The 14,666-nt window shown below is 33.9% G+C and overlaps 4 protein-coding genes across 6 annotated transcripts; 3 read left to right on the forward strand and 1 right to left on the reverse strand.

Annotated features, from left to right (window-relative positions):
• The first annotated feature begins 96 nt into the window (after nucleotides 1-96).
• Nucleotides 97-2,558, forward strand: LOC146925177 (2-alkenal reductase (NADP(+)-dependent)-like). The gene is made up of 5 exons (XM_085710160.1): nucleotides 97-413; nucleotides 1,066-1,243; nucleotides 1,333-1,499; nucleotides 1,600-1,682; nucleotides 2,036-2,558. The coding sequence occupies exons 1-5, from the start codon at nucleotides 183-185 to the stop codon at nucleotides 2,412-2,414; spliced, it is 1,038 nt and encodes a 345-aa protein (XP_085566286.1). The 5' UTR covers nucleotides 97-182; the 3' UTR covers nucleotides 2,415-2,558.
• A 586-nt stretch (nucleotides 2,559-3,144) lies between these two features.
• LOC146925178 (meiotic recombination protein SPO11-1-like) lies at nucleotides 3,145-7,003 on the forward strand. The gene is made up of 15 exons (XM_085710163.1): nucleotides 3,145-3,357; nucleotides 3,442-3,541; nucleotides 3,635-3,708; nucleotides 3,813-3,914; nucleotides 4,529-4,602; nucleotides 4,786-4,802; nucleotides 5,316-5,385; nucleotides 5,466-5,502; nucleotides 5,627-5,674; nucleotides 5,781-5,839; nucleotides 5,912-5,943; nucleotides 6,070-6,175; nucleotides 6,345-6,465; nucleotides 6,556-6,619; nucleotides 6,710-7,003. Exons 1-15 carry the CDS (start codon nucleotides 3,243-3,245, stop codon nucleotides 6,834-6,836), a joined length of 1,146 nt encoding a protein of 381 aa, XP_085566289.1. The 5' UTR covers nucleotides 3,145-3,242; the 3' UTR covers nucleotides 6,837-7,003.
• Nucleotides 7,004-7,673: 670 nt separating this feature from the next.
• On the reverse strand, nucleotides 7,674-10,576 carry LOC146925179 (uncharacterized). 2 transcript variants are annotated; one of them, XM_085710157.1, is made up of 4 exons: nucleotides 8,948-10,529; nucleotides 8,348-8,454; nucleotides 8,211-8,269; nucleotides 7,674-8,171 (listed from the first exon to the last, which is right to left on the reverse strand). In XM_085710157.1, exons 1-4 carry the CDS (start codon nucleotides 10,215-10,217, stop codon nucleotides 8,039-8,041), a joined length of 1,569 nt encoding a protein of 522 aa, XP_085566283.1. In that variant the 5' UTR covers nucleotides 10,218-10,529; the 3' UTR covers nucleotides 7,674-8,038. The 2 variants fall into 2 exon arrangements, with proteins under 2 accessions (XP_085566283.1, XP_085566282.1); XM_085710156.1 differs by having other exon boundaries at nucleotides 7,674-8,269; nucleotides 8,948-10,576.
• Nucleotides 10,577-11,546: 970 nt separating this feature from the next.
• Nucleotides 11,547-14,666, forward strand: LOC146925180 (putative high mobility group B protein 11). Of its 2 annotated transcripts, none has more exons than XM_085710161.1 (6): nucleotides 11,547-12,180; nucleotides 12,440-12,515; nucleotides 12,889-13,048; nucleotides 13,165-13,275; nucleotides 13,867-14,081; nucleotides 14,201-14,666. In XM_085710161.1, exons 1-6 carry the CDS (start codon nucleotides 12,032-12,034, stop codon nucleotides 14,327-14,329), a joined length of 840 nt encoding a protein of 279 aa, XP_085566287.1. In that variant the 5' UTR covers nucleotides 11,547-12,031; the 3' UTR covers nucleotides 14,330-14,666. The 2 variants fall into 2 exon arrangements, with proteins under 2 accessions (XP_085566287.1, XP_085566288.1); XM_085710162.1 differs by having other exon boundaries at nucleotides 13,171-13,275; nucleotides 13,870-14,081.

The raw sequence follows: 14,666 nt of genomic DNA on the forward strand, positions 1-14,666 counted from the left end.
TGAAATGGTAAACTAAAAATTGAAGACTAGCTTTTTTAGACCTCTTATAGATAATTATCATGCTATAAATACGTAGGGAAATAAGCAACCTCAAACATCTACACAACAATTAGGAACATATACACTATATTTTCTGCAAAGGGAAATTAAGATCATTTGACAAAGAGGAAAAATAAGCAAAAATGGGAGAACAAGTGATCAACAAACAGGTTCTAGCTTCAGACTACATAACTGGTAATCCAAAACAAACAGACATGTATTTGAAAACCTCTACCATTAGTTTACAACTTCCTAAAGATGCTTCAGAAGAAGCTGTGTTGGTTAAGAACTTAGTTTTATCTTGTGATCCTTACATGAGAGGAACCAAAAGAACAGGCAAAAATAACCTCTTTTATTCCTTTTCTCCAGATTCAGTAAGTACACAATGACACATATTTTTTTATTTTATATTTAATCGTGTTGTTTAACTTTTTGTTTGTACTTGTATACCCCCATCCGTTCCAAATTAGCCGTGGTTTTATCATATCCAAAATAAGTGTTGCGAAGTTCGTTACTTTTTCCAAGTATACATTTAAATTAAAGAGGAGTGTTATTTGAACAACCAATTTGGTGACAACTTATTTGACAACCATATTTTACAAAGAAAAAAGTGGTATTGGCACGGAAACCATAGCAATAGAGAGATAAAGTAAAAAAGTAATGTGAGTATGAGAGAGAAAATTGCTGCAAAAGTTGTCACTAAATAGATGTTCAAATATCATTTCTCTAAATTAAAATTGTCTACATGACTTTCATTACTTTGTCTACATGACTAACACCATTTTTACAACCGATTTGAATTTTATCGCTCAAGGTTACAAAGTTAAACTGTAACACCTCGTGGACACAACATTCTTAAATTTACTTATGACTTTTCATCTGTGCGAAAAGCTTAGGACGACGAATTATGTTGGAACTAAGGGAGTCATATAATACTCATGATATGATTAAGTCTATTATAAGGATTAGATATGTGATTATCTCTTCTAGAGGTTTACTTTTGTGATGTTAAAATGTTTCTCTCAGCCAATTGTTGGATATGGAGTATGCAAAGTGTTGGATTCTAAACATCCAAATTTCAAAAAAGGAGACTTGGTTTGGGGAGTCACCAAATGGGAAGAGTACAGCATCATCACCAAGACTGATAGCCTCATCAAAATTGAGCATGCTGATGTACCTCTTTCCTATTATACTGGATTACTTGGTAAATAATTTGATACTTTCATTCTTAGTGAGTTGCATTATTAATATGCATAAGAAGCATATTATAATAATGAGTTATTATATATGTAGGTATGCCTGGTATGACTGCTTATGCAGGTTTCTATGAAGTTGGTGTCCCTAAGAAAGGAGATTATGTCTTTATCTCTTCAGCATTTGGTGCAGTTGGTCAACTTGTTGGTCAACTAGCAAAATTGATGGGATGTTATGTTGTTGGAAGTGCTGGAAGTAAATATAAGGTTGAGATCACAGTTTTACTTGATAAGTAATTGCATTTATTTATCTTGTATGAAGAGTAAGCCTAATTGATATTGTTTTGTTTTCATGTCAATAAATAAGGTTGATATTTTGAAGACCAAGTTTGGGTTTGATGAGGCCTTTAATTACAAGGAGGAACAAGACCTAGATGGAACATTGAAGAAGTAAGTGCACAATTGACATTTAGCTTATCTTGAACTATATTAACTTGTATACAAAAATTAACAGGGCAATCCAAAGGGACCGATTAGTAAAGCTTTTCGCTTAGGTTTCTGAACTTGTTATCGTAGTCGATAATCAACTTTTTATATCTCATAGAATACAATACTTACTTTAGGCCTCACTTTTTGCTGGGCTGATGTTAATTATCCGATGTTAATCATCAAGAACCTAAGGAAATCCATTTTTCTCAGCTAAGATTAGATGTTCTGTTTTTTGTGACAGTACTCTTTTAACCTCTTTTGTAATGAATACTAAACATGTATACAATCTTTTGTTCTGTTTCAATTGTTGATAGGTACTTTCCTGAAGGAATAGACATATACTTTGACAATGTTGGTGGAGACATGCTTGAAGCAGCCCTTCTTAACATGAGACGCCGCGGTCGAATTGTGGTGGCTGGAATGATCTCACAATATGAACTTGATGAACCTCAAGGCATAAAAAACTTAATCAACATCATATACAAGCAGATTCAAGTAGATGCATTCACAGTATATGATTACTATCACTTATATCCAAAGTTTTTGGACACAATTTTGCCTTATGTTAGGGAAGGGAAGATGACATATGTTGAAGATATAGCTAAAGGGATTGAGAGTGGGCCAGCTGCATTAGAAGCAATGTTCACAGGCAAAAGTGCTGGCAAACAAGTTGTTTTAGTTGCTGATGAATAAACTTAGTGTAGCCTTAATTACATTTCATTTTGATTTTAGATTTGTCATTGTAACTACAATTTCAAGGGATTGTGTTGTGTGTAATAAACAGATTGTTGTCTAGTGTTAAACATCAGAAATTTACTAATAAACGTATGTTTTTCATTTTAGCTTTAACTAAAAATAAATAAATAAATAAATAAATAAATACAAGATGGAGCATATAGTCTATAGTCATTCAGTTGATTATTAACTAAACTAGAAGTGATGTTTTTTCAATAAAAAAGGCCTAAATCAACTTCTGATTGAGATAATCTCTCAATCACGACAGATTTCACTTTTTTTTTATGACAGAAACAAGTTTCACTTTATGAGTTATTTTTGAGCACCTTCTCCATAAAATCATTTTTTATAACTAACATTTTCCTTTTTATAATAGTAATTTTTATCATGGTAAACAAACAAAAATAGTTTCTTATTATAAAAATCTTTAAAAAATTAACTTTTTTTATTACTCGTAACAAACATACCTAAAATTTATAACTTTTAATTTTAGAATTGACTTTTAAACTCAAACTTATTGTTCATTCACACTTATATGAAATTTTTTGGACAGAAATTATTTTCATTCAACATACTTTTAATCAAAACAAATTTCAAAATCAATTCATTTAAAATAAGTTTTCAGAATTTGTCAATTTATTAATTTCCACTACATATTTTAGAGGTCTAGTCACCCAATTTCATAGTCAAATGCTTAAAGATTCAAATCCATTTCCTTTCGGAACAATCTAACAAGTAACGGTAATTTTGCGCGCGTTTGCATAACGTTCAAATTCATAAATCCACATGAAATTGAAATTGAAACTTGAAGAAGAAGATTCTGGAAAAATGGCGGGAAAGAGAATGAAATTGGAATCGCAAAAAGCAGGGAACGCGATTCTTTTACTCACCAAAATCAAAGGTTCTTCTTCTTCCTTTTCCTCTTCACATATCCAATCCAATTTCCTTAAACCTAATAATTCAATTCATTCGTTTTTTAGTTCAGAATTCACTCGAAATTTGCTCGTTAACCTAGCCAACGGAAAATCACCGATCATCCTCATCGATCGATTCAAAAATCACTGTACTCTTTCAGATTCCAACTGGTTCGTTCTCTTCTAATCTCAAATCTCACATTCATCATTTATCGTATTCATCATTTTTTATTAATTTCTATGTTCTTCAATGCAATTATGCAGCTTCTGCGGTTCCGATTTTCCGTGTGGAAAGGAAGTTCTAACACTTTGCAAGGAAACACATGTTCACAGATTAGGTCTTTTACTTTCATCAATTTGTGCTTGCTTGTTCTTCAATTATGTTATTACTGTTCAGATTAGGTTTTGAGTTTCTTTTTGTTTTGTTTTGTTTTGGTTTTAGATGTGATGTTGAGAGTTTTGCTGATTGTTCAGAAGCTTTTACAAGAGAACAAACATAGTTCAAAAAGAGACATTTATTACATGCATCCATCTGTCTTTTTAGGTGAGTAGTCAGAATTTCGCAACATGATGGATCATATGGATAGCAATACTCTTTTAATAGCTAATTAATGATTGTCAACAATTATCTCTGTATCACGGACATTTCTGATCTATGAAGCACACTAACACTTCTGATCTCTGTATCACCGACACATTCGATTACATAAAATTATGTGTTTTCTCAAATTATTATCGGCGTCAATCATAACTGGTGTCCGTGTCTGTGTTTGTGCTTCATAACTTCAGATTGAAGCCATGTCTGGTGTCTGGCACATCTCGGTGTTGGACACCGACGTGTGATTACATTCAATCATTCATTTTTTTCCTTCAAATTTTACCGTGTTGACATGTCTGTGTCAATGTCGAGTCTGTATCTGTCTTGGGGCTTAATAGAGAATTATTCAGAAGCCTTTGGTCAGAATCTTGCTAAGATTCTTCATTGTACTCTGGTTTAGTTTGTCACAATCTTATAGATGTGAGACTGTTTAAAAGCTGGTGCCCTGATCTGATATTTACTAATTCTTGAAAGATTTGTTTGTAGGGTAATGGTTTAAGGTCCCCTTGACATAAACTAACATTCTTTTCATGTTTTCTATATTTATTTAAACAATGCAGACCAGTCAGTTGTGGACCATGCTATTAATGATATATGTGTCCTGATGCAGTGCAGTCGCCATAACCTCAATGTGGTAGATTTTCTGCACTTCATCGATTTATTTCTATTTTTAGTTTTAGTTTGGATCTCTTAATCCGGTGGATTTTGGTGAATAAAACCATTATCTGATTTTTATAGTATGTTTCTCTTGCTGAATATTCATTTCAAATAGGAAGTTAACCATGTTTCGTCGTTATTTTCATTTTATTTTTTGTAGGTTTCTGCCGGGAATGGGTACTTGATGAGATCACACTCAATCATGGAATATGCACTTTTCTGCCGGAATTAATTTTATATGAAAAATCTGGATAGTTTTGTTTTCACATGTGATACTATTTTATGATGTGTACATTTGTATAAAACAAATTATCGCCAGTGATGCTGCGAATCCCTGGCCCTGATGCATCTTATCACCAGTGATGCTGCGAATCCCTGGCCCTGATGCATCTAAGAGTTCTGAACTTCTGAGACCTTCTGTTGTTTTCACAAACTTCATTGATATCATAATGATGTCAGTGATAAAATATGATTCCATTATGATTCTTCCTATTCTTTGCTTGGAACATTGGTTGGGCTGCCACATGTGCCATTCAGTCATTTAATTTTCTATCTCTGCTGCATTATCAATTATCAAACACTTTTTTCAAGGCTGATGTTGTTTGGTTGCTATATATTCTTCATATTCCATTCTGTGTTCAAATGTGTTCAATTAATAAGACCGATGGATCAAATTTGTTTCTACTATAGGTTAGTTATGGGCTGGATAAGATTTGTTGAAGGAAAAAAGATATTTGACTGCATCAATTCTCCCAACACTGTAAGAACTAAGAACTAACCTTAATGTACTAATTAATTTTTAACATTTAAATTACATACTGACATTTAGCTTTTCTGCAGGCCCACCCTATTCCTATTTATGTTGAAGAAATTAAAGGTATCGTATTTTCTGTGTGAATGCACTGCATTGTTTTAGTTTCCTTCTAATACCACTGTCTACTAAATATTAAATAAAAAGTGACAAGAGCCGAGGACTAACATTGCTTAACTTTTGCCGATAGATATCGTAAGCATGGCTCATTACATATTAGTTGTCGAGAAAGAATCAGGTAAGCAAATGCTGTATTTTCAGGGGTAAAACAAGGAGAAACATAAATTTTTTTCTTTCTTTCTTGAGACTTCCTATTGAAAAGAGAGTCGATGTTGAACTTGCAGTTTTCCAGAGATTAGCAAATGACCAGTTCTGCAATGCAAACCATTGCATTGTCATCTCCGTAAGCAATTTTATGAAGACCATAGCTTCTTTTGATTCAATACTTCTTTGTATTAATTCTATCTTTTCACAGGGAAGAGGCTACCCAGATATTCCTACAAGAAGGTGCAAAAAATCTCGTCCACTTTCCTTAGATATAATGCTGCCAAGCCATATGCCAGCTTTCCTTTTGTTCTGCACCATACGAATGTGGTAGTTATATTTGATTTTATGCATTTTGTATCCTAACAGGTTTTTACGGCTTCTGGTTGACAATTTGCACATACCTGCTTATTGCTTGGTAGATTGTGATCCCTATGGCTTTGATATTTTAACCACTTACAGATTTGGCTCAATGGTTAGTATTTGTAAGTTTATCAATTCGGAAGTACTTTGACATGAATATCATTAGTTACAGGGTTCTCAACATGAAAGATACTGGATTTTTAAGTGGATTGAATCTGTCTAAAGACCGAGTTTCTTTTTCGTAGTCTGTTTGACTAATCCATTTTCCGCTGTTCTTCTAGCAAATGGCTTATGACAGGAAACATCTCCGTGTCCCAGAGATACACTGGCTTGGAGCTTTTCCTTCAGATTCTGATAGATACTTTGTTCCAAAGCAGTGCCTCCTTCCTTTGACTGTTGAAGGTACCTGCTGATATTAGTTGTCCGGCTTCAGATTTGCATAGTTGCATATTTGTTCTAATGAATTTGGTGACTTCAATATTTTCTTATCAGACAAGAGAAAAATTAAAGCCATGTTGCTTAGGTGCTACCTGCAAAGGGAGGTCCCAGAATGGAGGTAATATTATATATACATTCCATCTGTCTTTTTGTTCAACTGGTTTGAGATTTTATAGCATGTGTCTTATGTTAATGATTTGTTATGAAGGTTGGAGCTTAGAATGATGTTGCAGAAAGGAGTGAAGTTTGAAATCGAAGCACTATCTGTTCGTACACTTTCATTCTTGACAGAGTCTTATATACCATCCAAAATTCATGGTAAAGTTAAAATATAGCTTGTTGTACACTTGTGTTTTAAATCCCAAAACAAGCAATTGGGCTTGCGTTCATTTCATAATGTACCATTTGTTATCCTTTTGCAATGTAAGTTACTCGTCGGTTACAGAACGGTTTCATTGGTATTTTAGAGTAGCAGGAGGTAAGTATAGGATCTTTTGATCAATTTTTGTCTTACAATTAAAGATTCTATAAACCAATATTAGCAAGGATGTAACGAGAGAACCCGTAAGGCTGTAATTATGCTTTAAGCAGTAAGGAATGTTTAATTTTTTGGCAATGTGTTTTGTTTGCTGGTACTGTGTCTGTCTGTGCTTTGGCCGATGAGTGTAATGCCAGAAACTTCACGATTCTAGTGTAGGACAGAGTAGTATTAATTGGATTATATGTTCTTGTAAGAGTAAGTTTGTGCGTTACAAATGACTTAGTGATCATGGGCTAAGATTTTATCTATGATGAATGGTATGTATACAACTTGAAGTATAAATTCTGGCTCTTTAAAAAATTCTACATAATAAATTCATAAAATTGAGCCTAAAACTTCAAATTCTACTGTGGGCTGCAAATCTTAAAAAAGTTACAAGACATTTATACATTGTCTCATTCCCGAGTTGGTTCTTCTGGTCCACCAGTTACAGTTTTCTTTCTATTTATTTTTCTTTCAATCTTTTCTTTTATCTTAAAATATCCCTTCGTAGAGCTTTGGTAGATGCCTTTCTTGAATAGATAGATATCTATTTCTTATCATGATATTTTAATTGCTTTTAACTCATAACAGAATTAGTCATTAGGCTAACAAATTAAACTAATCCAAGGTAGAAAATAATTGGTGCATATTAAGATCAAAATGAACCATCAAATTTCCTTCATTAATCATACATACCACTAGTGTTTAGATCCAAAACAAAGTTACTAACAATTCATCAAAAGATACAGAGACCGCTCGAAGTGGTTCATAACACTTCTGTATTTACATCCAAAATAAAGTTACTAACAATACATAAAAAAGATAACAATACCACAATAGATGGTTCATAACACTTGTGTGTATTACATCCAAAATAAAGTTACTGATTACTTCAGAAAAAACAAGATAACAAGAAGACATCAATCATTGTGTGAGCCTCCTGCTAATGTCATATGAAGTCTTCAGTGTCCTAATTGCCTGCATGCATGGACCAATCTTTTGGTCTCTCTCTGGTTAATCATCAACACCATCACCTTCATCAATATCATCACCCTCATCACTGTCTTCAATTACCAATGGGCTGCTTGCATCTTTGCCTGGACCAGCAATCATCTTGGTTTTCAATTTTCTAAGTCTATCACTAGACCTGACTTTGGTTTTTGCGACATCCTTAACATGACTAGACCTGGCTTTGGCTTTCTTGACATCCTTAACATGTAATGATTTTGACTTCCTTTTATTTCCCTGTAAAATACATAACTTACACAATTAGTTACTTGCAACAATTCACTCACACACACAGGCAAATGCTTAAATACTTACATTTGTAGGATCAGGCACATAAGGTATTGCAACTGGTGCATTTGCAACAGGATCAACTTGACTTGCAGAAGGTGCTACAATTGGTGCCGGTACTTCGACATGACCAACTGGTGCAGAACAATGCAGTTTTTGAGATAACATTTCAAGCACATCATCTTCAAACATATCAGCTAAGATATTTGGGTCAATTAAATAACACCCTAGTCTAAAATAATGTATAAAAACAGTGTAAATACACACCTACATAATATGATACAACCCCTAATAGAAATACAATACCCACTAGAGATACAATAAAATATACATAATATATACAAAATACAAACATTATACATAAGGTGTGCTTAAAGTATACATACAATATCAATATAGTGTAAAGAAATTATAGGGACCACTTACTAATTTAACCTTCGAATATATATGATTTCATCAATGAGGTCTTGTTCCATTACTAGTAGCCTCACAAGTTCAAACAAGTTATAAAATACTGCCTACTACATGCTTCAATAAAACAGGAAAATCACGTTCCAGGCCAAGCTACCTACCTAGCAATCTAACCAAACATTTATTTGATCACACCTATTGAATTCAATTCCATACCTGATGATGCATCTTTAACTTTAGACTCTTTCTCTTTGTCTTTCTCTTCAGAATCAGCAGCCATAAAATCAACTGGAGGATCCCCCTCATTGTTTCCACCACCAGAGACATTTAAGCTCATCAATAGTTTGGAATCATCCTCCAGCCTTGAAACTTTTTCATGCAAGACTCTAAACTTCGTGATCCAAGACGCGAGTAATATGTCAACATTGTGCTTATCATTTACTAATTTGCTATTTTCGTTCCTCAATTCTCTTATAGTTGCCAAATTCTTGTTTACTGTTTCATTCAATTCACCATTTTTAATCTCAATTCCAGCCCACACAATACAATCTTCCTCCCATTTTTCCTTCAACTTTGTCAACTCCAAAACCTTATTCTCCATCTCACCAGTCATTTTTCTCTGCACACCAAGCTCACAGCCATCATCCGCCGTTTTTTCCGTCAACCTATTAACCTCACACTTCAACTCATCATTCTTTTTTCTTAGAACTTCAAATTTGTTCCCATCCTCCACCCTATCTTCCTTCAACTTATTAACCTCACACTCTAGCTCATCACTCTTCTTTCTTAACACTTCAAATTTGTTCCCACCCTCCACCATATCTTCCTTCAACCTATTAACCTCACACTCCAACTCATCATTCTTTTTTCTCAACACATCAAATTTGTTCCCATCCTCCACCCTTTCTTCTTTCAACTTATTAACCTCACACTCCAACTCACCATTCTTTTGTCTCAACACTTCAAGTTCATGGCCTTCCTCCTCCCTTTTTTCGTTCAACCTGTCAACCTCACACTTCAACCCAACGTTTCTCCTTCTTAGAAAATCAATAGTTTCCTCACTTTCTTGTGTCAACTTATTATGAGTTTTTTCAGCCGTCTTGCCTTCCTTCAAGAGAGCATTATAACTTTCTTGCACTTTCTTCATTTTCTGACAAATTTCCTCTCTTTTCTTTAACTCTTCCTCAGCCTTTAACCTTAAGAGTTTCTCCATTTCAAGTTGTTGTCTTTCCATTTCAACATTCTGCTCTAAGAGTTGAATCTGGTCTCTCAGTCCCAAATCCCTTCTCACCAAAACACCTTCAACTCTTTCATAAGTTTCCATCTGTAAAGATCCAAGCAATACTTGAACAAGATCTGGGATAGTCATTCCTTCTAAGTCAAGAGTTTCCATAGGAAATGCTCCAACTTCATCATCTTCGTCTCTATCAAGAATCACGTGGTTGGAGGAAGGTGACCCAGGTTCGATTTTAGGTTCAAGGTTCATGGTAAGGCAGAAAAATGCAAACTTTAGCGGAAAAAAGTGAGTTTAGCTGAAAAACTGAAAATGGTTTTTGCTAAAGCAAGTGACTTTTCTTTGGAAAGTAGATATACATATGTGTGACTGTGAGTAAAGAAAAAGAGGTCAAAAGAAGCTTAGTGTGGAAGATGAAATGAGTGAGAGGGTTTTGGTTGAAAATATAGCTATTTGTGACTGTGCTGTGAGGGAATAAGGAAAGGAGGATGAAAAATTATGTTTGGTTGATATGTGGAAGGATATGATTGAGGAAGATATGATGATGAAAGGAAGAAGAGAAAAGCGATTATAGAAGGAGAAAACAAACAACATTAACCTATAATCTTTTACTCCCTTCGTCCCAGATTAACTGAGCCGTTTACTAAAAAAAAGTGTCCCAAAATAACTGAGTCATTTCAATTTTCAATATTACTTTCATCATTTCCAATTCAATATATTCCATTTTTTCCCCTTTATAACTTTAATTAATACTACTTTCATCATTCCCAATTCAATATATTCCACTTTCCCCTTTATTTATACATTTTTCTTAATAAGTGTGAAATGAGCCAAGGGCTCAATTAATTCGGGACGGAGGGAGTAACAATTTTTGTTCTATCTAGTTCAAGCGAGTGAACGTGTGTCAGTGTGTCTATTCCTTTGTCTTTCTCATGAGTGTGTCTCGTCTCGTGAGTGTGAATGAGCTGGAGTGTTTTAGGTCATCTTTCCCCCTTTTTACCCCCTCGTAGAAACCAAACATCATTGATTCATTCAATAAGTGATATATGTGATCTACATAATATACCGCATACATCATTTATTGAATGAACCTAAAAAAGAAATTTTTATTTATAGTAGTGATCGGAGGGTATAAGTTTTTTTTTGGAAATTGTAGTTTAATGTATCTCAATTGTTTAAATTTTTATTTTTCCTTCAATGCAAAAATTGGTTTTTAATTCTTTTATTTAGCTTTTTTTTGTCTATTAGTCTAGTGTCTAGAGCTTACACAACACAATTAAAATGTGGAGGAGTGGGGTGTCCGAGATTCGAACCCCGACCCCGGCATAAATTATGCAATGTCCAACTAAGCTAAGCTTACTATTTAGCTTTTTAACTTAATGACATAAACTAACATGACCCTAAAAATATCTAAAACGAAGAGAAACTGTCCTAGTTCGAAAGTTTGTTTTTGGACAAACGTTTAGGAAAAACAAAACTGCAACGTTACGTAGAGTCTACAAATAGCTTCTGGTTTCAAGGTGGGGAGGCTCTCAGCATGGGTTAATCGAGAAAACACCAATCCGAAAAAATTACACGTTATTGAAGACTTTAATGTTCAAACTTCAAAGAACACCGACTAGAACTAAGCACATCCGGAACAAACTAGACCAAAAATTCTAGGAGTCATGGATCTTTGGTGGGGCATATGTAAAATTTTGAAAATAATTGTTTTTTAATTTGGCATTTTTCATATTTTTTTCATTTTTAATTAATTAGCTTAGTGACTATATTCATCTTTAAAATGAATAAATAAAGAATTTAAGGTTTCATCCCGACCCTATAATGTCCTTGTGAACTAAATTGTGGTTATATAACAACATTTTCCATATTTTATTATAAGTAAATGAGCTAAAAATGTTTATACTTGTATTGTCATTTATTCTTTCTGACATGATAGGAATAAAAAAATGGAAAACATAAGAGTGACACGTATTTGGTGTAGCTGTCAAATATTCATGGTATGAAAGTCCATACAAATAAGGAAAATGCTCTGATCTCCATTCCTCTAACAACAAGACAACTCAATGGAAGACAAGGAAATGGTGAAGACGACGGTTCCAAACACACAACTCACCAATGTTGTCGTGTCCGGCGGGAAACAGTATTCTTCTCCTAATGACTTGGAGACCTTCTATATCAAACTCATTCAACTTTTAGACTTCGCTGGAAAACGGTAAGTTAGTTTCTTCAATCTCATTTTCCGTTTGCATGTGTGTTTACTGGTTTGTTTGGTTTGCTAAAAAATTTCGTGCATTCATATTCAAGGCATTTTGATTTAGAGAGTCTTTTTCTACTCTATTTTCTTTTCATGTGTTTTTCAGTTGAAAAATGATGTGAAATATGAATGAAACATGAAATGTTATTACATATAATTATTTGGGAAAAAATATGATTGATATATAAATGACCTCTGTTCCAATTCTATTTTGCAGTTTCAATGTCCGAGAAACATCCCTAAACTTGTACCTGTTTTACTTGGAGGTCACAAGAAGAGGAGGTTTTCACCAGGTATATTGTTTGGTTACATCATATGATGACATGGTATTGTTCTATATTATTTTTTTAGAAATGCATGTGTATATGTTATATATGTAGCCTTCAACTTCAACCTACAGGGGTTGAATCTAGCAAAAAAGTTAGTCTCAGCAAACCAAAGTTCGAATGTGTGTCCACATATAGTTTTCGACATTGCATAACGCCATAACCAAAATGTAGCTTCTATTTGCATATCAAGTTATCCATAAATATGTTGTGCCTGTAATCTAAATTAGTCAAGAGGGGCTTTTAAGTAGTTTTCATATATATCCTTATAAAAAAAAAATTTCCTCGGAGATGTTCAATTTACAACGTTTTTATGGATTCTCTTGAATGTTTCCTACAGGTTGGCCATGAAAAGAAATGGGGTGAAGTTGTTTCTGCTCTAAAACTGGAAGGAAACAATGCAACCTTATGTGCTCAAGTTGAAAAACTCTATGGTCATCTTCTTTACGAATTTGAGAAATTGTACTTCTACAGGTCTCCTGCAACCGCCAATGCAAAAGGTTAACCTTTTAGGCCAATTTATGGTTATCTTAAGCAGATATTTCTTGTTTCAGTTTGTTGCATTTTGGTATTAAGTTGAGTATGTTCTGTTTAACCTTAAATACTCCTTTCTAAGGTCCAGTTAAAAGGAAGCGGGACTCATGCCCTAGTTTATCTCAATCAACGGACGATGAAGATTATCCGATGGCGGCAAAGATATCCAAGAACTACTCTAGTCAAATTACAGGTAATAAGGATCTAGAATATTAATGATTCGAAAATTGAATTCATTGATTGGATGAAAAAGTATGCAATCAAGTGTTTGTATATGCTAATTAATTAGTAACTAGCTAACTATACTTGATTCAAAATAACTATCATAACTGAATACAACTAACTTTAGTAACTGAACACAACTGATCAATTCACTATGGTAACTGAATTTACTAAAGTTCCAAAACCGGTTTTGCTACTTTTTGTGTTTATTAGCTGCACTGTGGACATGAGTTTATTTTGGTAACTCAATGATTATTTGGATGAGTTTAAAGGGATTTGGATTGTGTGAAGCCACAATCCTGTGATCGCACGCTTTCAACCACATCGGTGGTGGTTCAAACAAGATCTGCGGTCCAGATTTCAAAGTAGATTTTGATATTTTGTTTTATAAATCTAAAATACGAGCTTGAAATATGGACCGGACGACCTTGATTGAACGACGATGTGCTTGAATGAGTACAATCACGAGATTATGACTTCACACAACCCAAATTCAGTTTAGAGGCAGCTCATGTTAATTCAGATGTGCTTATGCTGCAATACATTGGATTCTTACTTAAAGCAGGAGATGGATATCATGAATCTCAAGTGTTTCAACAAGCACCCTCAAGTAACAAAGAAAAGAAGAAACAGAGAGGTGCTCCAAGGAACCAAAGTGGTTACCAAATATTCCTCAAGAAGGAATGTGCTCGACTGAAAGCTGATCATCAGGACATACGCGTCCGAAAACAAATGGCTATTGATACTTGGAAGAAGATGTCGGACATTGATAAAAAGGTACAATATAATGAAATTGACATAATAATATCTATTAAAAGTTGAAAGATTTATGGTTTTGCAATTAGCCTATAGTTGGTTTATTTGAAATTTGCAACTTCTAATTGCTTTTCATGTAGCCATATGTAGAGGAAAGCAAGAAAATAAAGGAAAAAAACAAAGAAGCAATGATAGTTGACAATGAACAGAAGTGCACTCAAGATCTTAAGAGGGATGAAAAGAAGCATAATGTGTGTGGTGACTACTAATGTTGAACTTCACAAGCTCTATCAAATTACTCTTTTGTCAACAATGCAGCAGTGGACTTGGCTTTTACTCGAATGTTGAATGTTTATCGTACGGTAGATTTGCTAACCTGGGAATATGAATGACTGTACTAGTTGTTGGGCAAGTCTTTTTTTTGGTTTTTGAGGCAATTTTTGTGTGTGACTCAAACCAAGCTAAACTGCTTTGTTTATATGGTTGTGAATAGATAACAATGTTTTCACATTTCACTAGGGAAGTATGTATATAAACTTTATATATAAAACTATAAATGCTTGTGTTGTAATGCAAAATTTTGTTGGCATGGTTGCCAATTTCCTA

Source organism: Medicago sativa, chromosome 5, assembly GCF_051527215.1.
Source record: "Medicago sativa cultivar Bolivia chromosome 5, Bolivia_mono, whole genome shotgun sequence".
NCBI classification, from domain to species: domain Eukaryota; kingdom Viridiplantae; phylum Streptophyta; class Magnoliopsida; order Fabales; family Fabaceae; genus Medicago; species Medicago sativa.

Bases quoted from the DNA above. Each gene is read 5' to 3' on its own strand.
- LOC146925177 (XM_085710160.1), top strand. From the start codon at position 183: ATGGGAGAACAAGTGATCAACAAACAGGTTCTAGCTTCAGACTACATA. The intron at 414-1,065 runs GTAAGTACACAA...TGTTTCTCTCAG, and splicing joins ATTCCTTTTCTCCAGATTCA to CCAATTGTTGGATATGGAGT. The intron at 1,244-1,332 runs GTAAATAATTTG...TTATATATGTAG, and splicing joins CTATTATACTGGATTACTTG to GTATGCCTGGTATGACTGCT.
- LOC146925178 (XM_085710163.1), top strand. From the start codon at position 3,243: ATGAAATTGAAATTGAAACTTGAAGAAGAAGATTCTGGAAAAATGGCG. The intron at 3,709-3,812 runs GTCTTTTACTTT...TTTTGGTTTTAG, and splicing joins AACACATGTTCACAGATTAG to ATGTGATGTTGAGAGTTTTG. The intron at 3,915-4,528 runs GTGAGTAGTCAG...TAAACAATGCAG, and splicing joins GCATCCATCTGTCTTTTTAG to ACCAGTCAGTTGTGGACCAT.
- LOC146925179 (XM_085710156.1), bottom strand. From the start codon at position 10,217: ATGAACCTTGAACCTAAAATCGAACCTGGGTCACCTTCCTCCAACCAC. The intron at 8,455-8,947 runs GTATGGAATTGA...GTTCTGCACCAG, and splicing joins AGTTAAAGATGCATCATCAG to TTGGTCATGTCGAAGTACCG. The intron at 8,270-8,347 runs GTAAGTATTTAA...TGTATTTTACAG, and splicing joins ATGTGCCTGATCCTACAAAT to GGAAATAAAAGGAAGTCAAA.
- LOC146925180 (XM_085710161.1), top strand. From the start codon at position 12,032: ATGGAAGACAAGGAAATGGTGAAGACGACGGTTCCAAACACACAACTC. The intron at 12,181-12,439 runs GTAAGTTAGTTT...TCTATTTTGCAG, and splicing joins TTAGACTTCGCTGGAAAACG to TTTCAATGTCCGAGAAACAT. The intron at 14,082-14,200 runs GTACAATATAAT...CTTTTCATGTAG, and splicing joins TGTCGGACATTGATAAAAAG to CCATATGTAGAGGAAAGCAA.